The following is a 20,973-nucleotide window of genomic DNA, read 5'->3' as shown; positions in this document are numbered from 1 at the left end:
TGTGTTTGTGTGCCAGTATTGGATGTGAGCTAGAGGCCTGAGCACTGTCCCTGAGTTTTTTGTTCTTTTTGTTTTGGGGGGGGAGGGCAAAGCTGGTGCTCTACCTCCTGAGCCGCAGGTCCACTTCTGGCTTTTTGGTAGTTCATTGGCGGCGAGTCTCCTGGGCTTTTCTGCCTGGCCTGGCTTCCAACCATGGCCCCCACACGCTAGCCTGTTGAGTAGCCAGGATTCCAGGTACGCCTGGCTCGGTGGTGTGAGTTTTAAAGTTTTCCCAGCACCCCTGGCTCCGTGCAAAGTCCAGGATTCGTTTGGGCTTCCCGCGTGCTGGTGGGGGGGGGGGGGCGCCCTGCGCTTCCGTGACGGGCCTTCCATTGCTTTCTTCTTCCTTGTGCTGCAGGGTCTGGGTGGGCGGTCAGGGGCGGTCAGATGGCAGTGGGGGGGGCGGTCGGGGGCGGCTGGGGGTGGTCAGGGGAGGTTGGAGGGTAGGCAGGGGTGGTCAGGGGCGGTCGGGGGCGGTCAGATGGCAGTGGGGGGGCGGTCGCGGGCGGCTGGGGGTGGTCAGGGGAGGTTGGAGGGCAGGCAGGGGCGGTCAGGGGCTGGTCAGGGGCGCGGGGCACAGATGCCCTCCTGGCTTCGGCGGGAGCTCGCGATGCCCGTCACTGAGCACGTGCGGAGGAACCGCCTCGGCCCGGGCCTGCGCGCTTGCGGCGGGTGCGGGGCCTGTCCGCCCGCCCGGAGCCGGTGCTGGGCTTCCTCGGCTCTGTCCACGTGGCTGGCGCAGGCTGGAATTGGGCGACGCTCGCCGGGGGGCAGCTGGGACTGTGGAGGGCGGGGCCTCCGGCCCCTCGAGCTGGTCCCCGGGAGCAGGGCTGAGCCGGGGTCAGGGCGGCCTCCTCCCCGGCCCAGGGCTGCCCAGGGCTCCGACACGGCGCACGTCCGCCCAGCGCGGCCCCCTTGGCAGGGAGGCCACGGTGCCGGGAAGGGCGTGCCCGCCCTCCCGTGCGATCGATAGCACACTGGGGGGGGGGGGCCTCCAGCCGGCCCCGCCTAGAGGCAGCTGTCCAGCAAGTGACAGTGGCTGGCCGGGCCATCCCCGCTGACACCGGCCCGCAGGCCGGGACGCGGAGCTGGCCCTGGCCGGGCGCCGAGCACAGGACTTCCAGGGAAAGAGCAGCGGGCGGGCGAAAGCCGGGCGGAGGCCGGGGTGGCAGCTCCCGAGGCCCGCGAGGCCCCGGCCCTCCCCACGGCCGCGGCCCAGGCTGGGCGCGTCTGCCTAGCCAGCAAGGACGGGAGGCTGGGCTGGGAGGCACGGCCTCGCCCTCGGTGGCAGAGCCCAGCCGGCTGCCCGCCTCCCCTTCCCCCTCAAAGCCCGCACGGCAGGGGGCACCTCTCCACGGTGCTCCACCCAGCCAGACGGCTGCCCACCTCCTGCCCGCCGCCCAAGTGGGCGCGGGGTGCCCTGCGCAGGCGAACTCCCCCTCTCCGAGTCCAGGGCTACCAGGCCCCCGCCGACCATCTGCCCCTTGGATGAATGCGGGCCGGCGTGACAAGCAGTGCCGGCGTGGACTCGGTTGCGTTCCGCAGTTCAGGGACGAGGCTGGGGGGAGTGGATGTCACCCCCGGCCCATTGGGGGACACACTGCGCTCGGGCAAAGCTGCTTCTGGAAAGCCCTCTGCTGCCCCCTGCTGGGGAGGCTTGGCGGGCCCCGGTGCGAGGGGAGGGCCGGGCCGCGGCGTGGCTGCCGTCCTCCAGGGGGCGCTGCGGGCAGAGCGGAGCTGTGCTGAGACACCGGCCTAGCTCCCTGGCCAGGGCAAAGCTGTCCCGGCCGCGCCCCCTCCCCCGGCCGCGCCCCCTCCCCCGGCCGCGTCCTCCCCTGTTAGGGGGGTGAGGGGGGGAGACGAGGAGCCACGCGGAGACTGAGGGTGCCGACACCGCCGCAGGGCCCGCTTTGCTTTTCGGTGCCCGCGCCGGGGCTTGAACTCAGGGCCCGGGCGGTGCCCCTGAGCTTTGGTGCTCAAGGCTCGTGCTCCACCACTCGAGTCACAGCCCCACCTCTGGCTATTCTGGTGCTCCATTTGCACTAAGAGCCTCGTGGGCCTTTCCTGCCCAGGCTGGCTTTGAACTTGCGATCCTCTGATCTCCGCCTCCTCGGATTCCAGGCGTGAGCACCGGCTCCCGGCCGCTCCTACCCGGTCAGTGATAGCTACCGTGGGTCTCACGTCTCTAACGAGTCGGTTAAAGGAGCGTGGGGTGGCACCTGGGACCCCGCGGCCTCCCTTCTGACCCCACCCCACACCAGGGAGTGGGTAAGGGGACAGGGGACCCCGCGTGCTGGAAGGAGAGCGCCTTGGAGCCCCCAGCACGTGGCTGAAGAAAACGCCCTTTATTGCTCTGGGACGCGTCCTGGGGGGCGGGGGGGTCAGGGCGGGTGGCTGGGGGCCAGCCAGGGGCACCGGCTGTAGAGACGCGGGGGCATCAGGCGGGTCCTGCGGGCGCTGAGCTCGGTGGCGAAGGCCCTGGCCTTCTGGTAGAAGAAGAGCGACTTCTCGCGGTCCACGAGGAAGTGGTGGTAGATGGTGGCCAGCCGCGTGTAGATCTTCAGCTGCGCCTTCTTGTGGCCCAGGTCCACGGCCGCGGCCAGAGCCAGCTGGTAGTACCCGGCCGCGTCAAAGGGGTCCTGAGGAGGCAGGGGCCGCGTGAACCCCGGCTTGGCTCTGGCTCCAGGGACGGGAGGCTCATCCCCCCCCACCACCCCACCACCCCGGGGTTACTCCTGCCCAGCACTGGGCGGGTCCCGGTGCCCCATGCTAGTTCTCTGTGGGTGCCACAGCCAAACCAGGCCTCCTCCGCGTCGTGGGCTTTGCCCGCACAACTCTGTCTGGCACCAGGGCTCTGCCCTCCGCGGGGGCCAAAGCTTCTAGAAATTTCCCCAGGGAGAAACCCCAGGAGCTTGGAGGCCCGTGGGGCTCACAGCAATGCCACGCCCCCCGGCCTGGGCTCTTCCGGTGAGCACAGGTGTTTGAGGGCCTCTCTGGACCCCACCTGAATCAGCAAGTCTCTTTCCACAGGTTCTAGGGCCTTCCTCAGCCCTCCTTCCCCCTCCCCCCAAGGGCCTGGTTGGCCTTCCTAGGGCTGAGGCCCAGGCTGCCAGGCCAAGGGGCCACCCAGCGATCAGAATTAGTCCCAGCCCCGCCCTGGACACAGCCACCAGATTTCCCAGACACCCACCTGTGGCTACTTCCACCTTGTTCCGGGAAGCTGGGCTGGGACTGAACACATTCCCAGCCAGGGTGCGGCCTCCCCTCCCTCCCCTCCCCAGGGCCCCGCCCCCCTTCTACTCTTCCCCCAAGGCTCTTAGGGCTACGAACAAAGTTCGGAGACTAGACAGGACACACCAGGCCGTCCGCTCGGCCCCACCCCACACGGGGCAGGAAGGGTGGAGGAGGCCGCCCCTCCCTACGGCCCAGGCTCGGGGCTGTCCCTGCCCCTAGTTCTGGGCCTTTGTGGGTGGACAGTGCCCACAGGGACAGGTGTGTGTGTGTGTGTCTGCGTGTGTGCGCGCGTACATGCACACACTCTCTGTGCGTGAGCAGCTCTGGACTGAACCTCAGGTCCGTCCGACCTGAGCCTAGGCTACGGGCGGTGGAGAGGGACGCCCGTTAGAGGCCGTGCCTGCTCCCAGGGAAGCATTTCGGGGCACAGGTCTGCTTCCCACCCACCCCGGACAGGACAGGGGTGTCCGAGGCCACACAACAGGCAAGGGGGTGCGGCAGCTACCTTGGCCTCCTGAGAGGCCTCAGGCTGACAGCGCTGGAGAAGGCAAGGCCAGCTAGGAGCAGGGAAGGAAGTGAGCTCCTGCCCCTCGACCCAGTGCCTGGCCCCGAACCTCGGCCTCTCAGCAGCCATTGGACCCTCTACCTCCTCCACTGAGCAGGGCGGGCGGGAGGGCGCGGAGGGCGCGGGGACGCAGGCCTCTTTCCCAGAGGCCTTGGACGGGACAGCCAAGCCGGGGGGCCCTGGCCATGGGGGATGCCCGCAGGGACCACTTCTGACCACTAGGTGTCACCAGCGCAAGCCAGGCCCCAAGAGGCCCCAGGCCTTCCGTCCCTCAGTGCCTTGCAGGGGACCACACAGAAGATGAAGTCGCCCAGCGCCAGGTACACCTTGACGTAGTACAGGGTCTCCTCCTCAAACTCCAGGGGCCAGCCCCCCTCCCCCCCCGCCAGGACTCCCACCCACCTTCAGGTCGTAGAAGATGAGGTCGCCCAGCGCCAGGTACACCTTGACGTAGTACAGGGTCTCCTCCTCAAACTCCAGGGGCGAGCTGCACAGCGACAGGCTCTTGAGGTAGAAGTGCTCCGCCAGCTCCCCGTGGCCCATCTGCTGGTGCAGCGCGGCCAGCCGGTGGTAGGCCACGCGCTCATTCAGCCGGTCCCCTGGGGCGCGGACAGAGGGGCGGGTAGGAGGACGCAGCCCCAGGGGAGAGCGCGCGGGGGGGGGGGGGGGACGCCCACAGCGTGGCCGAGGTTGGGGCCTGGGCCACGCGTGCCTGGCCACTCCCCGCCCCGAGCCCCGGCGGACCATCTGTGCCGTGGGCTAGCCACGCCTGCCGCCCTCCGCTGGACGGGGGCCCGGAGGCCGGGCAGGGGGCGGGTACTCACCGAGGGTGACGCTAAGCGCCAGGGCCTCGCGGGCAAACTGCAGGCCCTCCTGGGGGGCCCCCAGCGCAGCCAGCAGGGCCCCCAGCTTGTTACACAGCCGCAGCTCTGCCTCCTGGTTCCCCACTGCCATGGCCAGGGGCAGCGCCCGGTCCTGTCCACGTGTGTGCGGGGAGGGGGGGAATTAGGGCCCCGCAGTGCACGCCACGTGCGGTCCCCACCCCCGACCCCGGCGCCACACCGGAAGAAGTCCCCACCCTCGACCCCGGCGCCACACCACAGAACGCAGGCGTTAGGAGCGTCCCTGTCTCCCACCTGACTGACTGTGGGGTCTTTGTGCCCAGGAGCAAGGTGGGTTCAGGGGTCCTGATGCCCACACTGGGACCTAGGGTGACCCCCCCCACCCATCCAGCTACACCCGAGGCCTCCGCCCAGCCTTTCACAATCTGGGGTGCGCATGTGTGTGCGCCCAGGGCCCAGCAACACACAGCAAGCTCTGGAAGGCGGGAGGAGAAGCCAGGTCCAGGGGTGCGCTCCGTCCCCGGGCAAACCCCAGGCCTCTCTGAGCCTCAGCTCACTGCTCTAGGAGACGGAGGCGGGACTTCCGGCTCAGGGCGCTCTGAATCCCCAGAGGGAAGTGTGGACGAGGCCTGGAGTCTGCTCTCCGGGAAGGGGCGGTATGGTGGTGACGCCCCCAAGAGGCCAAGTCTCCCGGTGGGCAGCCCCCCCTCCTGCCCCCCCACCCGTGCCTTGGTCCCACACAGTGGCCGCCGCGGCCTCTCACCCTGTAGAAGGACACAGCCTTCTCCCGCTCCCAGCTGCCATTGAAGAAGATGTCTCCCGCAGCCTCAAACAGTGCTAGCCCCAGGTTCGGGTCCCCCGTGCACAGGGCTGCATTCTGTGCCACCTGTAGGAATCCGGAAGTTCTGGAGACAGCAGCCGCAGAGAGGGCCGCGTCCCAACCAAGCACGCCCTGGCCACCGAGCCGTGAAGACACGTCCGGCCCAGGCCCCGGAGACCAGCAGGGGCCAGCTGGTGAGGGGGTGCCAGCCCCGCCCTCCCTTCCTGGACCCCGGCTCCCATCCTCCACACCCCCTCATCTGCCCCCACGCCCGTGTCCCTCTGTGGCCTACAGAGCGCCGGTGCCCAGCAATTCGTCAGCCAGGAGAGCAGAGGGCCTCGCAAGGCCGGAGCCCCCACAGCCCCCCGGACCAGCCACATTTGGCCGAGCCCTGGGTCTTTGCCCCCGCAAGGCCTCCCGGCGGGACCCCTCCTCCAGCGGGAGGTCCAGCCCCCTCCTCCTGGCTCCCACGGCCCTGTGTCAGGGAGCAGCCAGGCCTGCTCCTCCCACAGCCGGCACCCCTGGGGCTGTGTCTACAGGGCTGGGGAGGGGGTTCCGTGCTGCCCCCACAAACCCTCCAGTGCCTCCACATTTGCCCAAACCACCCCATGTGTAGAGAAGCAGCTGAACACGGCTTCTGGGACTCAACAAGAATGTGTACGCCTCCCTGGATTCCAGCAAAGCAGGAGGCACAAAACTGGAGGGTCATGGTTTGAGGCCAGCCTGGACAAAGTTAGTGAAACCCCCTCCCACGTCACCAACCAGGTGTGGTGGCACATACCCGAGACCCCAGCTATGCAGGAAGTGAGGGGATGGAGGGGGAGATAGAAAAATGGGTAGACGAGAGGATGGATGAATGAGTTGATGGGTGGGTAGAGTGAATAGGTGGATAGATGAAGAGATGATGGATGGACAGATGGATGGATAAATGGACGGAAAGATGGATGGATGGTTGGATGATGGATGGATGGATAGACGGATGGATGGGTGGACGGATGGATGGATGGATGGATGGAGGGATGGATGGGTAGGTGGGTGGATGGATGGATGGACGAATGGATGGATTGGTAGGTAGGTAGATGGATGATGGGTTGATGGATGGGTGAGTGGGTGGATGGATGATGGGTGGATGGGTAGGTGGGTGGATGGGTAGGTGGATGGATGGATGGATGGACGGATAGATGGGTGGGTAGGTGGGTGGGTGGATGATGGGTGGATGGGTAGGTGGATGGATGGATGGATGGATGGATGGGTGGGTAGGTGGATGGATGGATGGATGGATGGGTGGGTAGGTGGATGGATGGATGGATGGATGGATGGGTGGGTAGGTGGATGGATGGGTGGATGGATGGATGGGTGGGTAGGTGGATGGATGGATGGATGGATGGATGGATGGATGGGTGGGTAGGTGGATGGATGAGTGGATGGATGGATGGGTGGGTAGGTGGATGGATGGATGGATGGATGGATGGGTGGGTGGGTAGGTGGGTGGATGGATGATGGGTTGATGGATGGATGGGTGGGTGGGTGGGTGAGGACAGTGGAGGTGGATGGTCAGATGGGTGAGTGGATGGCCTGAGAGGCGGTGAGCGCTCCGCCCATCCCGTGCCTGCACCTGGATGTAGAGGTCCACCAGCTCGCTCTGACGCAGGATGTAGTAGATCCTTCCGGCCTGCAGCCAAGCATACGCCTCCTTCTCCTTCCGCTGCAGGTCGATGAATATCCCCAGGCTCCGCTTGGTGTAGTCCAGAGCGGATCTGTAGGCCCTGGAATCAGACACAGGTGTGAGAACAAGCGCCGAGAGCGGCCCCAGTCCTTCCCACTGCGGGCCACCAGCTGCAGGGCTCCGGCGCGGCCCCTGCCATGGGCTGCAAGCCGCCTTCCGGGCTGCCAGACGGCTGGGATGAGCACCTGAGGCCCGGGACAGAAGTACAAGCTGAACTCTGTGGGGAAAATGCTGCCCATGCCAGCAGCGGCGGGGGGGAGGGGGGGGCGCCTGCGTGCTCCCCACCCGCCAGCCCAAACACAGCCGGTGGCTCTGACAGCCAGGACCGCACACCCAGGGCAGAAACCCTCAGTCCTGTCAGGGTTGCAGGCGCGGGGGGCACCTAGGAGGGTTCCCGGCACCCCGCTTCTGGCGTCGGATCACACTGGTCGGGGCAGGGCAGAAACTGGGTGCCTCCAGCAAGTTCCTGGGAGGCAGAGCCAGCACCACCGACGCCCTCTGACCCACTGCTCCTTAGGTGGGCTTGGGACCAAGACAGGCGCCTGTCCGGCACCTCCTGACGCCTGGCTCCAGCCCCACCCTGCCCAGCCGGTCCCCTGCAGGGTCACCACTTAGGTCCTCGGCTGGTCAGGACATGTGGTGTGGCTCTCACCAGTGTGACGCTGAGACACACCTGTCCCCTGTGGAGCTCCAGGGGTGCAGAGGGGCAGCGAGGCCTGCTCCCCGCAGAGCCCCGGGACATGGGGGGAAGCAGGCCCTGCCCCCTCCCCCCATGGAGTCCCAGGTGGGAAGCAGGCCCTGCCCCCTCCCCCCCATGGAGCCCCAGGTGGGAAGCAGGCCTTTTCCACGTACACAAAGCCTTGGAACGTGGGAGGCCAGACCACTCCAGTCCTGGTTGGGCCAGGGGCTGAAGATTCAAGTAGACAAAGGTCTGCTCCAAGAAGCCACCATGGCAGAAACTAGCCTAGACATGCATGTACCACCTCTGTGGTGTGAAACACTACAGGGAAGAGGCAAGAGTGGAGAGAGGAGGGCTGGTCACCCAGCAGGAGGCCCACCTTCCCTTCCAACTGCACATGCACCCATCTACCCAACCATCCATCCATCCATCCACCCACCCACTCATCCATCCATCCATCCACCGACCAACTCAATCATCATCCATCCATCCATCCACCCACTCATCCATCCACCCACTCACCCATCCATCCATCCACCGACCCACTCAATCATCATCCATCCATCCATCCACCCACTCATCCATCCATCCATCCATCCATCCATCCACCCACTCATCCATCCATCCATCCACCCATCCATCCATCCACCCACTCATCCATCCATCCATCCACCCATCCATCCATCCACCCACTCATCCATCCATCCATCCATCCATCCATCCATCCACCCACTCATCCATCCACCTGTCTATCTACCCATTCGTGCACCCACCTTTCTATATACCTCTTCATCCATTAACCCCTATTTATTCCTCTCCCTTTCTCACCAATCCATCTGACCGCTCCTCTCCACCCATTCATCCATCCATCCATCCTCCCTTCCACTCATGCATCCATTCATCCACCCACTCATCCACTTACACACCCACCCACCATCTACCGCTCATCTACTCACGTGAGCCAGGGCTCACATATATGGCAGGTTAGAACTCCGCTGATACCCCAGAGCCCCAGGTCCCTGAGGGTCAGGACTGTCTACAGACAAGGCTGAGCTATGGGCCACCTCCACCCCATATGCACAGTGGCTCTTACCTCTCGGTGCCCAAGGACAAGTAGAGCTGGCTGATGGCCTCCAGGAGCTGACCCTCCAGGACCTTGTCGGCCACCCTGCGGGCCAGCGTGAGCTGGAACTCATGGTAGATGACACACTGGGCTTCGTTGGGCACCACCTTGCTGTAGAAGTGGCAGAGCTGCTGGACAGCCTGCAGCTGGCCTGGGTGAGAACAAAGGGGAAACGTGACCCTCGGGGCTCTGCAGGGCCCATCAGCCTCTGGGTATCTGCTTTGTCCTCGCTTCTGTGAGCCAGGTCCCCTCCAGGCGGGACACGGAGCCCAGAGACCGTGTACGTGCGTGCCACAGGGCTCGCTGGTAGGCTCTCAGGGCTGCAGGCTGCGGGGGGCACAAGAAGCAGCCACTGCTGATAGTGGGGGCTGCCCCTGGCTGCCCCATCCTTCCTGTTTTTAACCCGGCCCCTGCAGCAGATGGTGGGGCCCAGCAGCTCAATGCAGGTGAACACAGGGGGTGCCCAGAGCCGGGTACCCTGCCTGGAATGCGAGGCACAGGGTGAGTGCCACGCAGCCTGGCTCCCGTCTTTCAAAGTTTGTCTCCATCCAGGACCAAGGCCCCAGCCGCAGGCTGACTGGCCTCTCCCAGAGCCAGGCTCCCGGGAGCTGTGGGTGCCTCCAAGTGTCAAAACGAATCCAGAGATCCGCACAGACACAGAAGACAGAGCCTCACCTCGGCGCGGCCAGGCCTCATGGGCGCCCAGGAAACATCCTGCCCACTGGCAAGGCTGCCCACCCGCTACAGAGCCCTGCCCATGGGCAAGCCCCACCCACTGGCAAGCCCTGCCCACCTGCAACAGAGCCCCGCCCATGGGCAAGCCCCGCCCACCCACAAGCCCTACCCACCTTCAGCAGAGCCCCGCCCATGGCCAAGTCCCGCCCGCCCCCAACAGAGCCCCACCCATGGGCAAGCCCCACCCACTGGCAAGCCCTGCCCACCTGCAACAGAGCCCCGCCCATGGGCAAGCCCCGCCCACCCACAAGCCCTACCCACCTTCAGCAGAGTCCCGCCCATGGCCAAGCCCTGCCTACCACAACAGAGCCCCGCCCATGGGCAAGCCCCGCCCACCCACAAGCCCTACCCACCTTCAGCAGAGCCCCACCCCGGCCAAGCCCCGCCCACCGGCAAGTGACCTCAAGCTCCACACATCAGGCCCGGAGAACAAGTCTCCTTGGGCGTCAGAGGCGTAGGCCGCACCTCTGGCTCCTCACGGGGGCTGCTGGCTGCCCCCCCCCCCCCGGGGCAGGCTGGAGAAGCGACCCTTGCGCACGAGGGGAGGCCGGAAGCCGGCATGACACTGGTGGCTTTGCCGAGCCGGGGCGGACCCGATGGTCTCAGGGGAGCCGGGCTCACCTCCAGCGAACAGGCGTATTTTTCAATGGCTTTTGGGGGGGGTGGTAAGAGGGGCGCAGGGCTCTGTGGAGGTGCCGAGGAGGGCAAGGGAGTTGGGGCACCAGCCCGGGAGCTGCCTCGCGGAGGCCAGAGTCTCAGCTAGCTTCCGTCTAGGGGGGCACTGAGAGGCTCCCAGACAACCAGAGAGCCAGAGAACGCCCGCCGGCCCGCGCCACCCCGACGGAGGGGACCGGAGGGAGGCGCGCCTCCTCTCCAGGAAGGGCGAGCGTGGGGCGGGGAGGGGCACCCCCACTCACTCTCCAGGTGGTCCGTCTCCACGGCGACCAGGAAGGCCCACAGGTAGTAGCACTTGCCGCGCTGGGCCAGGGCCCGGCGGGTGCACAGGCGGCCCATCCACAGGAGGACCTGGGTGAAGTCCCGGCCGCACGCCCCGCTGGGCAGCTGGGAGAAGAGCCCGATGGCCTCCCGGAAGTAGTGCTGGGCCAGCCCGCTGGCGCCCGCCTGCAGGCACAGGGCCCCGAGGTTGGCCAGCACCACCGCCTGGTTCTGTGGCTGGCCCAGGCTCCGGGCCACGGTCAGGGCGCGGTAGTAGCCCTCGGCCGCCTGCCGGGTCCTGCCTGTCCTCTTCAGGGCGATGGCCATCATGTTGGTGACCACGCCCTCCCGGTCCTCGCTGGCCACGCCCGCCTCCAGGGCCCACCGGAGGATGTCCAGGGCCACCGAGCTCTGCCCGTGCAACAGGTGCAACCAGGCCAGGCCGACCACGTGGCCCGCGGCGGGGCGGCCGCCGCCGGCCGCCTCCGCCTCCACCGCCCGCGTCATGAGCGCGATGGCCGGGCCGTGCCGGCCGTGGTGGCTGTGGAGCTGGGCCAGGCCGGCGTACAGGGGCCCGCGCAGCGCCCGCCACGCGCCCGCGGCCGGGGAGCCCAGCGCCTGCCGGAGGTGGTGGGCGAGCTGGGCGGGGAGGCCGGGGCCCGCCCTCCGCGGGCAGGGCAGCCGGGGGGCGTTGCGGAGCACCAGCTGCGCGCCGCGCAGGCAGCGCGCCGGCGAGGCCCCGGTCCACCGCGAGGCCGCCCTCGCGCAGCCCAGGGCCAGGTGGGGCAGGCACTGGCGGCTGTAGAGGTCGGCCAGGAGCAGGTGGCAGTCGGCGGTCCGGGAGGCGGCCCGGGGCTCCGGGGGCCCGGAGGGGGGCGGCGGCGGCAGGAGCAGCAGCAGCCTCTCCAGGTAGGGCAGGGCCTCCTCCGCCTGCTTGAGGCGGGCGTGGTGCCGGGCCAGCAGGAAGCAGGCGCGGGCCTCGGCCTGCGGGCTCCGGGCGCAGATGGCCCTGCGCAGGCCGTACTTGAGGAGCTCGGCCTCCGCCTCCGTGCTGACCGCGGGGCCCGGGGTGCCCAGGAGCAGGGCCGCAGCCTTGGGCACCACGTGGGCACACTTCTCCTTGTTCTTCTGCTTCAGGTGGATGGAGGCCAGGTGGGTGTACACGGCCACCACCAGGGAGAGGTCCCCAAAGCTGCCCCCGAGGGCCCCCAGGGCCTCCTCCAGGTACACGCGGGCCTGGGAGAGCTTGAGCCTGCGGGCGCACAGACGCCCCAGCAGGAAGCAGAGTCTGGCCAGGGCCATGCCCAGACCGGCCTTCTTGGCCGCGCCCCGGGCCCGTGCCAGGCACTCCGCCAGCTCCTCCTCGTCCGCAAAGCCGCCGAGCTCGGCGTCCAGCCACGAGAGCGAGGCGTCGTACAGGCCGCGGAAGCGGGCCCGGTGCTCGGGCACGTTCAGGGCCCGCAGAGGTGCGTCTGGAGTCTCGGGGTCCTCCCAGTCGGCCCGGGCGTCCAGGCACAAGGGGGGCTCCTCGGGCTCTGGCGAGCTCGCGCCGCTGGACGAGGCCCCGAGTTCCCCGGAGGCGAGCTCCTTAGGACAGGGCGGGCGGGATTTGCACTGTTCTAGAACGTTCTTGACCGTCTGCAGGGTCTCGCACGGCTCCGGGTTCACGCAAGGCAGATGCGTTTCTGTAAGTCACCAGAAGGCTTAGTTAGATGGTAGGTGATTGGCACCACCAGGTTCCAGAACACAAGACCCTCAAAGCAGGTCCTCAGCCGTCATGATGCCGGAGAGGTCACCGGGCACCGGCGTGCACGCCTGTCATCCCAGCTACGCAGGAGGCTGAGATCGGAGGACTGAGACTCAAAGTCAGGGTGGCTGGGAAAGTCCTTGAGACTCTTACCTCCAACTAACCAGCAAAACCCCAGAAGGAGAGCTGTGGCTCAAGTGGTAGAGCATCCGAGTGGAGCGCAAAAGCTCAGGGACAGTGCCCAGGCCCTGCGTTCGAATCCCAGAACCGGCACAAAACGAAAACCAAAAAAGGAAGATGAGGTACCCACCGCAGCCGCTGTTGGATGGCGGCAGTGTGCACAGCCTTTCTAGGGCAGAGCAGACGAGCCACGTTTCCAAGGAACTATCTGGAAAAATTGGGACTAAACAGGCTCTTCTGTCTCAAGTTCCCCATAAATATGTGGTCCAAACGGTCTCTGAGTAGTCTGATTCAGGATAAAAACAAATCCAACCGGGCGCTGGTGACTCCACCCAATCTCAGCTACCCAGGAGGCTGAGAGCGGAGGATCACAGGTGGAAGTCGGTCCGGGTAGGAAGGTCTGGGAGACTCTTCCGTTCACTACCAAAATGCCAGAAGGGGAGCTGTGGCTCAAGGGGTAGAACGCTAGCCTTGAGCAGAATGGCTCAGGGACAGCGCCCGAGCCCTGAGGTCAAGCGCCAGGACTGGCACACGCACACACACACACACGTGCGCACACACACACACGCACGGACACTGAGTGTCACGTTCACGACCCCGCATACATCAGCTTGCGCATCCCCTTGCCCCCCGGGTCCTGCCAGGCCGGCTGCGGCTGCTTCCTGCCGGGGCTGCTGGGAGAGCCCGCAGGGCCTTTGCTCAGGCATCGGGCGGAGCTGCGCCTCCACCCATCCCTGCCCACCGCCGGCTGCAGGGCCAAGTCACTGCGGACGGTCCCCAGAACCTCCTCCCCGCCTCCCAGAGTGGCTGCCTTTCCAGGGACTCCCCCCCCACACCCGGTCTCGGGTGCTCACACCTCCAAGCCCCCCCCCCCCCGTGTAGCCCTCCCTGGCTGAGGGGTGGGAGAGGAGGGGGGCCCCGGCGGGGACAGGGGCCCCGGTGCAGCCGCGTCTGCCGCGGGCGTCCATGCTGGGGTAGACAAAGGTTCACGGCAGCAGTTCTCTGTCCAAGCATCTTAAGGCCCAGCCTGGGCCCAGGAAGGGACCCCAGGAGAGGCGGGGTGGGGGGGTATTGCTGGGACCCCCAGAGATGCAGCCTCCCCCAACCTTCCCCACCCGGCTGCCCCTGCCCCTGCCCCAGAGCCCTGACACCGGGCGGCACCCACCTCCTGCCTCCAGCTGCTCCCCTGGGGTGTCTTCCAGCCGGTCTGAGGAGGGAGGGAAGAGAGCGGTCAGCCTGTGGCGGGTGGCAGGAGCTCCCTGTTACCACACAGCGGGGAGAAGCGCAGCTTGGGGGCCAGAGGACCTGCGGGGGCCGAACCCAGGCTGAGACAGAGCGCAGTGTCCTGCATACCCCCCCCCCAGGCTGGGACAGAGCACAGCGGCCTGCGTACCACCCCCCCAGGCTGGGACAGAGCACAGTGGCCTGCGTACCCCCCACCCCCGAGGCTGGGACAGAGCACAGTGGCCTGTGTACCACCCCCCCAGGCTGAGACAGAGCACAGTGGCCTGCGTACCCCCCACCCCCGAGGCTGGGACAGAGCACAGTGGCCTGTGTACCACCCCCCCAGGCTGGGACAGAGCACAGTGGCCTGCGTACCCCCCACCCCCGAGGCTGGGACAGAGCACAGCGGCCTGCGTACCCCCCCCAGGCTGGGACAGAGCACAGCGGCCTGCGTACCCCCCCCCCCGAGGCTGGGACAGAGCACAGTGTCCTGCGTACCCCCCCCACCTGAGGCTGGGACAGAGCACAGTGCTTCCCCCTCCACACGCAGGGCCCCCCCGCTCCACCCTCTGGGGCCAGGGACGTGCTCTCCCTGAGGGGTGCCCCCGACCCCCACGTCTGCATGAGGGTCTGCATGGCATCCCCCAGACACGAGACGAGGCCCTCCCCCGCACCGTCCCCCCTCTGGGGCTGGCATCCCCCCAGCTTCGGGTCCCACCCCCTTGAAGCGAGCACCGTCGCAGGGGGAGGGGGGGAGGGGAGGCCGCCCCGCCCGCGGTACCCACCCAGGCTGTAGGCGGTGCCCACGTCCGCGCCCGCCATCCTGCCCAGGAGTCTCCGGGCGTCCTCTGGGGAAAAGCGCCCCTGGCGGCTGAAGAACGACCGCTCCTCCTCACTCAGGAAGACCGCGCGGTCCCACCTGCGGGCGACGGCGGCGTTCACGGGGCCCGCGGGGCCCCGCGCCCACCCAGCCGCGTGCGCCCCCGGGGCCCCGCGCCCACCCAGCCGCTCCCGAGGCTGAGGGCTGGGGGTGGAGGTTTGGGGCCTGCACGGGCAGACAAGTCCCAGAGACGCTCGTCAATCAGCCAGCGAAAGGCTGGGAATGAAGACGCGCTGCGAGCAAGCGGTAGAGCGCCAGCTCTGAGTGAGAACGCTACGGGACGGGGCCCGGACCCTGAGTTCAAGCCCCAGAACTGGCACAGACAAGGATGAGAGAGATGGAGGAGGGAAGGAGGGAGGGGGAGAAAGGAGGGAGGGAGGGAGGGAGGGAAGGGAAGGGAAGGCGAAAGGCAAGGAGAAGTAAAAGGAAACGAGCTCCCGGGGTGTTTATTGAGCCTCCTGCCACAGCATCGGGTGTGCCCCCAGGGAGCTGGAGGGAGACGGGTCCCTCAGGAGGGGCGGGAGGGGGATGGGGGGGGGGAGGGCTCGCTCACCCGGACGCCGGGCCCCGCGTGCGCACGAGGCCCGTCGGCACGAAGCCCACGCGGCCGGTGGCCACGTGCCGGCCCACGCACCAGGGCAGACCGGGCACCTGGGCGCCGAGGACCTCGATGGCGTCGCCGCTGCGGAAGGACAGCTCTTCGGGCCCCGAGCCCCGGCAGTCGGCCGTGGCGGAGGCCAGGCCCAGCCCTGTGGGAGGGAGTCCCGCGTGAGACCGCCCGACCACTCCCTCCGCCCCCGGGGGCCGGGAGGGGGGCGCGGAAGGGCCGGCCCGCCGTGCGATCCTCGGGCTGCGGAGGGGAAGCCGAGGTCCCGCCACCTCCGAGGCCGGGACGCTCCTCACGCAGCCGCGGGCCCCGAGCCCTCCCGTCTCCATCCAGCCCAGGAGGCCACAGCGAGCCGGCCTCCCGCCTCCCACCGGAGAGCGGGGCGGGACACGCCAGAGCCCAGCCCTCCTGCCCGGGGTGTCTGGGGGCTCGCCGGGGGCCAGGAGGGGCTCAAGGCAGGGTGCCGTCCACCCCCGAGTTGACCACAGCCCCGCTGGCTTGTGCACACTGGGCCCAAGGCCTCTAGGCCTCCATCCTCACCCCCGAGCCGGAGGAGACCCCAGCCTCCAGCTTCCAGCTCCGGGAAGGGTCAGCTAGCCAGACATCCCCCCGACACCCCCTCCCCCCCGGAAGGAAGGGCAACAGACACGTACCCATGTGGGGGATGCCGGACACCGGGGGTCCATCGTTGGCATCCTCAGCGGGGCCCCAGGGGACCCTCAGAGCCCACCTGGGGGAAAGCAGAGGCCTGGGCTGCGGGGACTGGCCCCCGCACACGTGTGTGCACGCTTCGCACGCACACACGCACGTGCGCACAGGTGCATGCACACGCCCCGCCCAGGCGGCTCCCTTGGCTTCGGTAAGAGCCTCGCACGGTTGCCGTGTTGCAGATGCGGTAAACCAGGAGGCCCAGTTCCTCCCTTCGCCTCCTCGGCTTCCCGGAGCTCCGGGCAGTTCATCCTCCACGCTCGGCGAGTGAACCCGACTCGACGGTCTTCGGGTACCTGCCCTTAGAGCTCGCTCATCCGTGGAGCTCCCTCTAGCGCTTTCCAGACCCTGCGCCCTCCCAACCCACGCCAGGCCGGGCCAAGGCCACGAGCCGCGGCACAGAGAGGTGGACTGACTCGTGGGGCCACGCAGCCAGGGCAGGGCAGAGGGACCGGACCCTCCACCAGATCTAGGTAAACAGGGGCCCGGGGGCAAATCTGAGAGGCCGGGCCCGGGAGGACGGGGTGGCCAGCTTGGTACCTACTGATGAAACGGCGTCAAGGGCTCCGCGGCTGGTGCTGCCGCCGGCTCCCCAGAGGCCACGCCGGAACCGGAGGCCGGAGGGTCTCCCCCCGGAGGCCCCTCGCCGACGGAGCCCCCCGACGCCCGCCTGAGGGGCTGGGGGCCCTTTCCCGGAGGTGCGGTTGCTCTCACCCGGTGGTCAGGACACAGGACGAAGAAGCGCCCTTCGGAGGGACGGAAGGGTCATTGGGGTGGGCAGACCGGGCGGGGCCGCCCCGGCGGGCACCCCACGCCCCCGGGCGAGACCACAGGCAGGGCCGCAGACCTTCCTGGACCAGGAGGCTCTCGTGGGTCAGCCTCAGGGCGTCCTGGTCCACCAGCACCCGGATGGCCGTCTCCTCCTCCTCCTCCTCCTCCTCCTGGTGGGCGGAGAGCAGCCAGAAGGCGGCGTCCACCAGCAGGTTCTCCAGGCAGTGGTGCGTGAAGCCTGTGGGGCCAGACCCGGTCACCCGCGGACTCCAGACCTTGCACTGAGCACGCCCTCAGCAGGCCGGGACCTGGAAGGTTTCCATTGACGACACCCCGTCCCAGGGAGCTGCCTCACCCCTGCAGCCCACCCCGGGGAGCTACTGCACCCCTGCACCCCACCTATGGAGCTGCCACGCCCCTGCACCCCATCTATGGAGCTGCCACGCCCCTGCACCCCACCCCCAGGAGCTCCTGAATCTCTGCAGCCCACCCCGGGGAGCTGCCTCCTTGGGCCACTCGCTCCACTCCACCGACGCCAGGGAGACACACACGGTCCCTCCCCGACCCCAGGGCTACCGTTGGGGTTTCTCGGGGTGGGGGGAGGGGGGCGCACACAGGCGCGCCCTCCGGGGAGCCCCGAATGGGCTCTGGGAGGGTGGGCGCTTTACCCAGAGCATGGTAGGTGGAAAACTTCCAGATTTCCTCGAACGTCTTAAACGTCACCAGGATTCGATCCTGGTCGCTGTGGATGGACACCAGCCTGGCGGACAGTTCCTGAAGAGGAAGGCACGGGGGTGAGAGGCGCGTCCGGCGGCTCGGAGCCACGGATGGGGCGGCGAGGCCGGGGCGGGTTCTTCCACCGCCAGGCCCCGGCCCCCCAGCCGGCTGCGCGCCCCCCCCCCCCCTCGCTCGCAGGGGCTGTCGGGAGGAGAAGCGCCCTCTGACGCCAACTCCAGGGAAACCCCAAGACGCTGTAGGACAAAACCACCACTGCAAAACAAACCCAGGGCAAACGGTTTGGGGGCGAGGCTCAGGTGGTAGAGCATCCGCTTAGCGGGCGTGAAGCCCTGCGTTCAAACTCAAGTGGCCCCCAAAGAGAGGCACACAGGTGCCGACACCCGGGGGGCACACGAGGCCTCCCGGCCCCTGGAGGCCGGCCCGCGGCGTCGACGGTTCAAACCCCAGGGCCCTCCCTCCCAGGCCCCCCGCGGGCCGGCCGCCCCCGCTCACCCCCAGCACGCGCGCCACGTCCCGGCTGTCGCCCTCCAGCAGCCGCAGCCGCCGGCGCAGCGCCTCCTGCAGGCCCGGGGCCGGCAGCCCGCTCCTCCTCCGCACCGCCAGGAGCTGCAGCGTCAGGTCTGCGGGGGGACACACACACGGAGGGGCGCGGTTTCCCCGGCCCCGTGGGGGCTCGTGGGGAGCTCCCGGCCCCTGCCCGCCTCCACCTGCTGTGGGGGACCCAGTGGTGGGGGGGGCCCTGGGCCCTCGACTGGCCCCCGGCGCACAGGCAGCCCCCCACCCCCGTCGGCCTCCACCTTCCCCGCCCCACCCGGGCGCCGGGGTCTTCCGAGCCCCTCTCTAGAAAGCCTGCCGCCCCTGGACGGCCCTGCCCGGGCGTCGGCGGTCCCGGCCCCACGGGCTGCAGAGCGGGTCCTTCCACGCAGATCCCGCCGGTCACCCACGCAGCCCCCAGGGGACACCGGGCAGACGCAGCCCGAGGGGCAGGGGAGAGAGCAGGCCGGCCCGCCTTCTAGACGGCGAGCCGGAACGGGTGGCTCCTCCCCGGCCTGTGGCCGCGGGTGCCCTGCGGGGGTCACGGGTGAGCGGCCTGCACAGCCCCGCCGGGCCCAGCCCGGGCGCCGCTGCGGGACGCTCACCTGCGGGGTACGCGGCGGCCGTGCGGCCCGGGCCCGGGGCTGCCTCCGTAGCAGCGCAGGCCCCTGGGGGTGGGGCACGGGCTTCCCGCAGACACCCAGGTCTGTCTGGAAGAGGAGAGAAGGGTCAGCGCCGCTCCGGTCACGGCCCAGCCTCACGGAAGCGCCCCCCCCCCCGCCCACCCCACCCCGCCCCCGGGGCAGTGAGACGCGTCTGCACGTCCAGGAGACGCAGCAGGAGCGCTCGCTGGTCCTGGACTCTGACGCGGCTGCACGCAGGAGGGCGGCTCTGAGCGGGGAGGGCGGAGGGGGCCCTGCCCGTGCCCGTGCCCGCCGGCTCCCGGCGCCCGGGGGGAGGGACCCCCTCAGCCCTCCGCTGCTCCCACCCTGCGGTTCCGTCTCCCCCGCGATGGCATTCGGGGCCATCCCTTAGAAATGGGGACCGCGACACCTCGACGTCTCTGGACGCACCGCCGGATCTGCGGGCCCTTCCCGGCATCCCGCCGCTGTCAGCAAATGACTCAACCCTCCCCCCCCCCAGGAAACGGGAGGCCCGGGGCGGCCGCACTCACCGCCTCCGGGCGTGGCCTTGGCCTCTTCGGGTCCCGCTGGCCCACAGCCGGTCTGCGAGTTCAAGGCCACACTCTGGGCCTCCTCCCTGTAGCCGCAGCTTCCCGAGGGTGCGGCCGGCCCCCTCCCCATGGCCGCCAGCACCTCGGGGGGCCCCTTCATGGTCCACGGGGGCCTCAAGGCGGAGGACTGGGCATGCTGGAAGAGAACCGGTGCTCAGCACATGACCCATCCGGGCGCCACCCTGTGTGCGTGGCCCTCCGTGGCCCTCCGGACGGAGGGGGCGGGCTGCCAGCGCGGTGGCTCTGTGGAGAGCGCAGGGAAGGCGGGCACCAGGCTCCAGCATCTGAGAATCAGAGGGGCTGGCCCCCCCCGCACCACGGGAGCCCCGCCCACCGCCCTGGAACCGGCTGCGCCCCCCCAGCACCACAGAGCCTTTGCGCACGCCGTGGAAGCCCCGGCTTGCGTGGACCAGCCGCAGAGCCCTGAGCCCACGGGGGCCCCAGAGCCGGCCGGGGCGGGCTGGGCGTCCTGGGGGGCCGGTGCCTCCCCTCCCCAGGGCCCTAGGCCTGGCTGCTCAGATCCGCTGCAGGTGACTGCTCACGCGTGTCAACGCGTGTGAAAGCGACAGCGCACCGGGCGGCCATCGCGCTCCCGTGGAACGTGTTTCGGGGCGGCGAGGGTCTGCGGCCCCGGAGACGGCAGGACTCCCCAGGAGCCGCTGGACCCTGCCGTGGATTTGTAACGGACACCACTGTGGCCCCTGAACCCCCCAGAGCGTTCCCTCCGCCTCTGAGAGTCTGCGTGACTGCTTCTAGAAGGCTCCTTGGAGCGCATCCAGGGCCTCCACAGCCCAGACCACTGGACGCCCCGGAAGGAAGGAAGTGGAGGAAGGAGAAAGGTGAAGGGTCAAGGAGAACGTGGATGGGGAGCAGCCGCTCGGCCTTAGCCTTTGCCGGGGTCAGGGGTCAGGGGTCAGGGGTCAGCAAGGGGGTGAAGCTAAGAGGCGGAGTGTCGGCCGAGCACCTATGAGGCCCTGGTTTTTATCCCTGGCACAAAAAAGCGAACAAGGGTCCCGCCTCTGGGTCCAGTGGCTTTGTCACTTTGGGGGCCACGCAGAATGAATGACACGGAAGCCCCTAAACCCCTTCCAGGAGTCAAACACTGGCGCAAGAGTCGTGCTTGGACACCGAGCCCGGACAGGGCCACGGCACGCAGGGCGGCGCCCGCTTCGGCCGCCGGGAGGGCTCTGCGGGGCCTCCTCCCCCCAGGGCAGAGGGCGGGCCGCGGACCCCCGGCTCCCGGGAAGGCGGGCGGAGCGCGCCCGGTCCATGTGACTGAGCGGACGCCCGTTCTGTCCGCGTGAGCGCCCGGAGCCAAAGGGCAGCGCGGCCTCCTCTGACCGGCCGCCTCCCTGGAGCAGGGCGGTCCACGGAGGGCCCAGGGAACCCCCGCCTGACAGGGGTGGGGTGTCCGCCCGGGCCCCTCGGAGGGGCACGGTTTGTCCCCACTGCCCTCCCCACCCCGGGCCCCGGCCGGGCAGCCTCGCCCACGGGCCACAGCTGGGGACACGGAGGCACATCGCCCAGGGTCTGTGTTCTGGGGGTGGCAGCTACACGGGAGCTCCCGGCATGCTTCTGTCCGCGGCCCTCACGTCAGCGCCCCCCTCCAGCCCCCCACCCCAGCGGACGGCACCCGCGCGGAGAGGTTCAT

General features: G+C 68.8%; 1 protein-coding gene across 1 annotated transcript; it reads right to left on the bottom strand.

Moving 5' to 3' along the window:
* Positions 1 to 2,406: 2,406 nt before the first annotated feature.
* Positions 2,407 to 20,097, bottom strand: Sh3tc1 (SH3 domain and tetratricopeptide repeats 1). The gene is made up of 18 exons (XM_048364152.1): positions 19,897 to 20,097; positions 19,263 to 19,458; positions 18,694 to 18,798; positions 18,047 to 18,261; positions 17,485 to 17,590; positions 16,893 to 17,054; positions 16,590 to 16,791; positions 15,991 to 16,067; positions 15,284 to 15,479; positions 14,636 to 14,769; positions 13,792 to 13,833; positions 10,681 to 12,384; positions 8,999 to 9,179; positions 7,116 to 7,266; positions 5,444 to 5,566; positions 4,663 to 4,813; positions 4,241 to 4,437; positions 2,407 to 2,678 (listed from the first exon to the last, which is right to left on the bottom strand). Exons 1-18 carry the CDS (start codon positions 20,095 to 20,097, stop codon positions 2,421 to 2,423), a joined length of 4,401 nt encoding a protein of 1,466 aa, XP_048220109.1. The 3' UTR covers positions 2,407 to 2,420.
* Between the last annotated feature and the right edge of the window lie 876 nt (positions 20,098 to 20,973).

This window comes from Perognathus longimembris, chromosome 16, assembly GCF_023159225.1.
Source record: "Perognathus longimembris pacificus isolate PPM17 chromosome 16, ASM2315922v1, whole genome shotgun sequence".
Classification (NCBI taxonomy): domain Eukaryota; kingdom Metazoa; phylum Chordata; class Mammalia; order Rodentia; family Heteromyidae; genus Perognathus; species Perognathus longimembris.
Note: the sequence above shows the minus strand (reverse complement) of the source record. Positions and strands in the feature narration are given on the sequence as shown.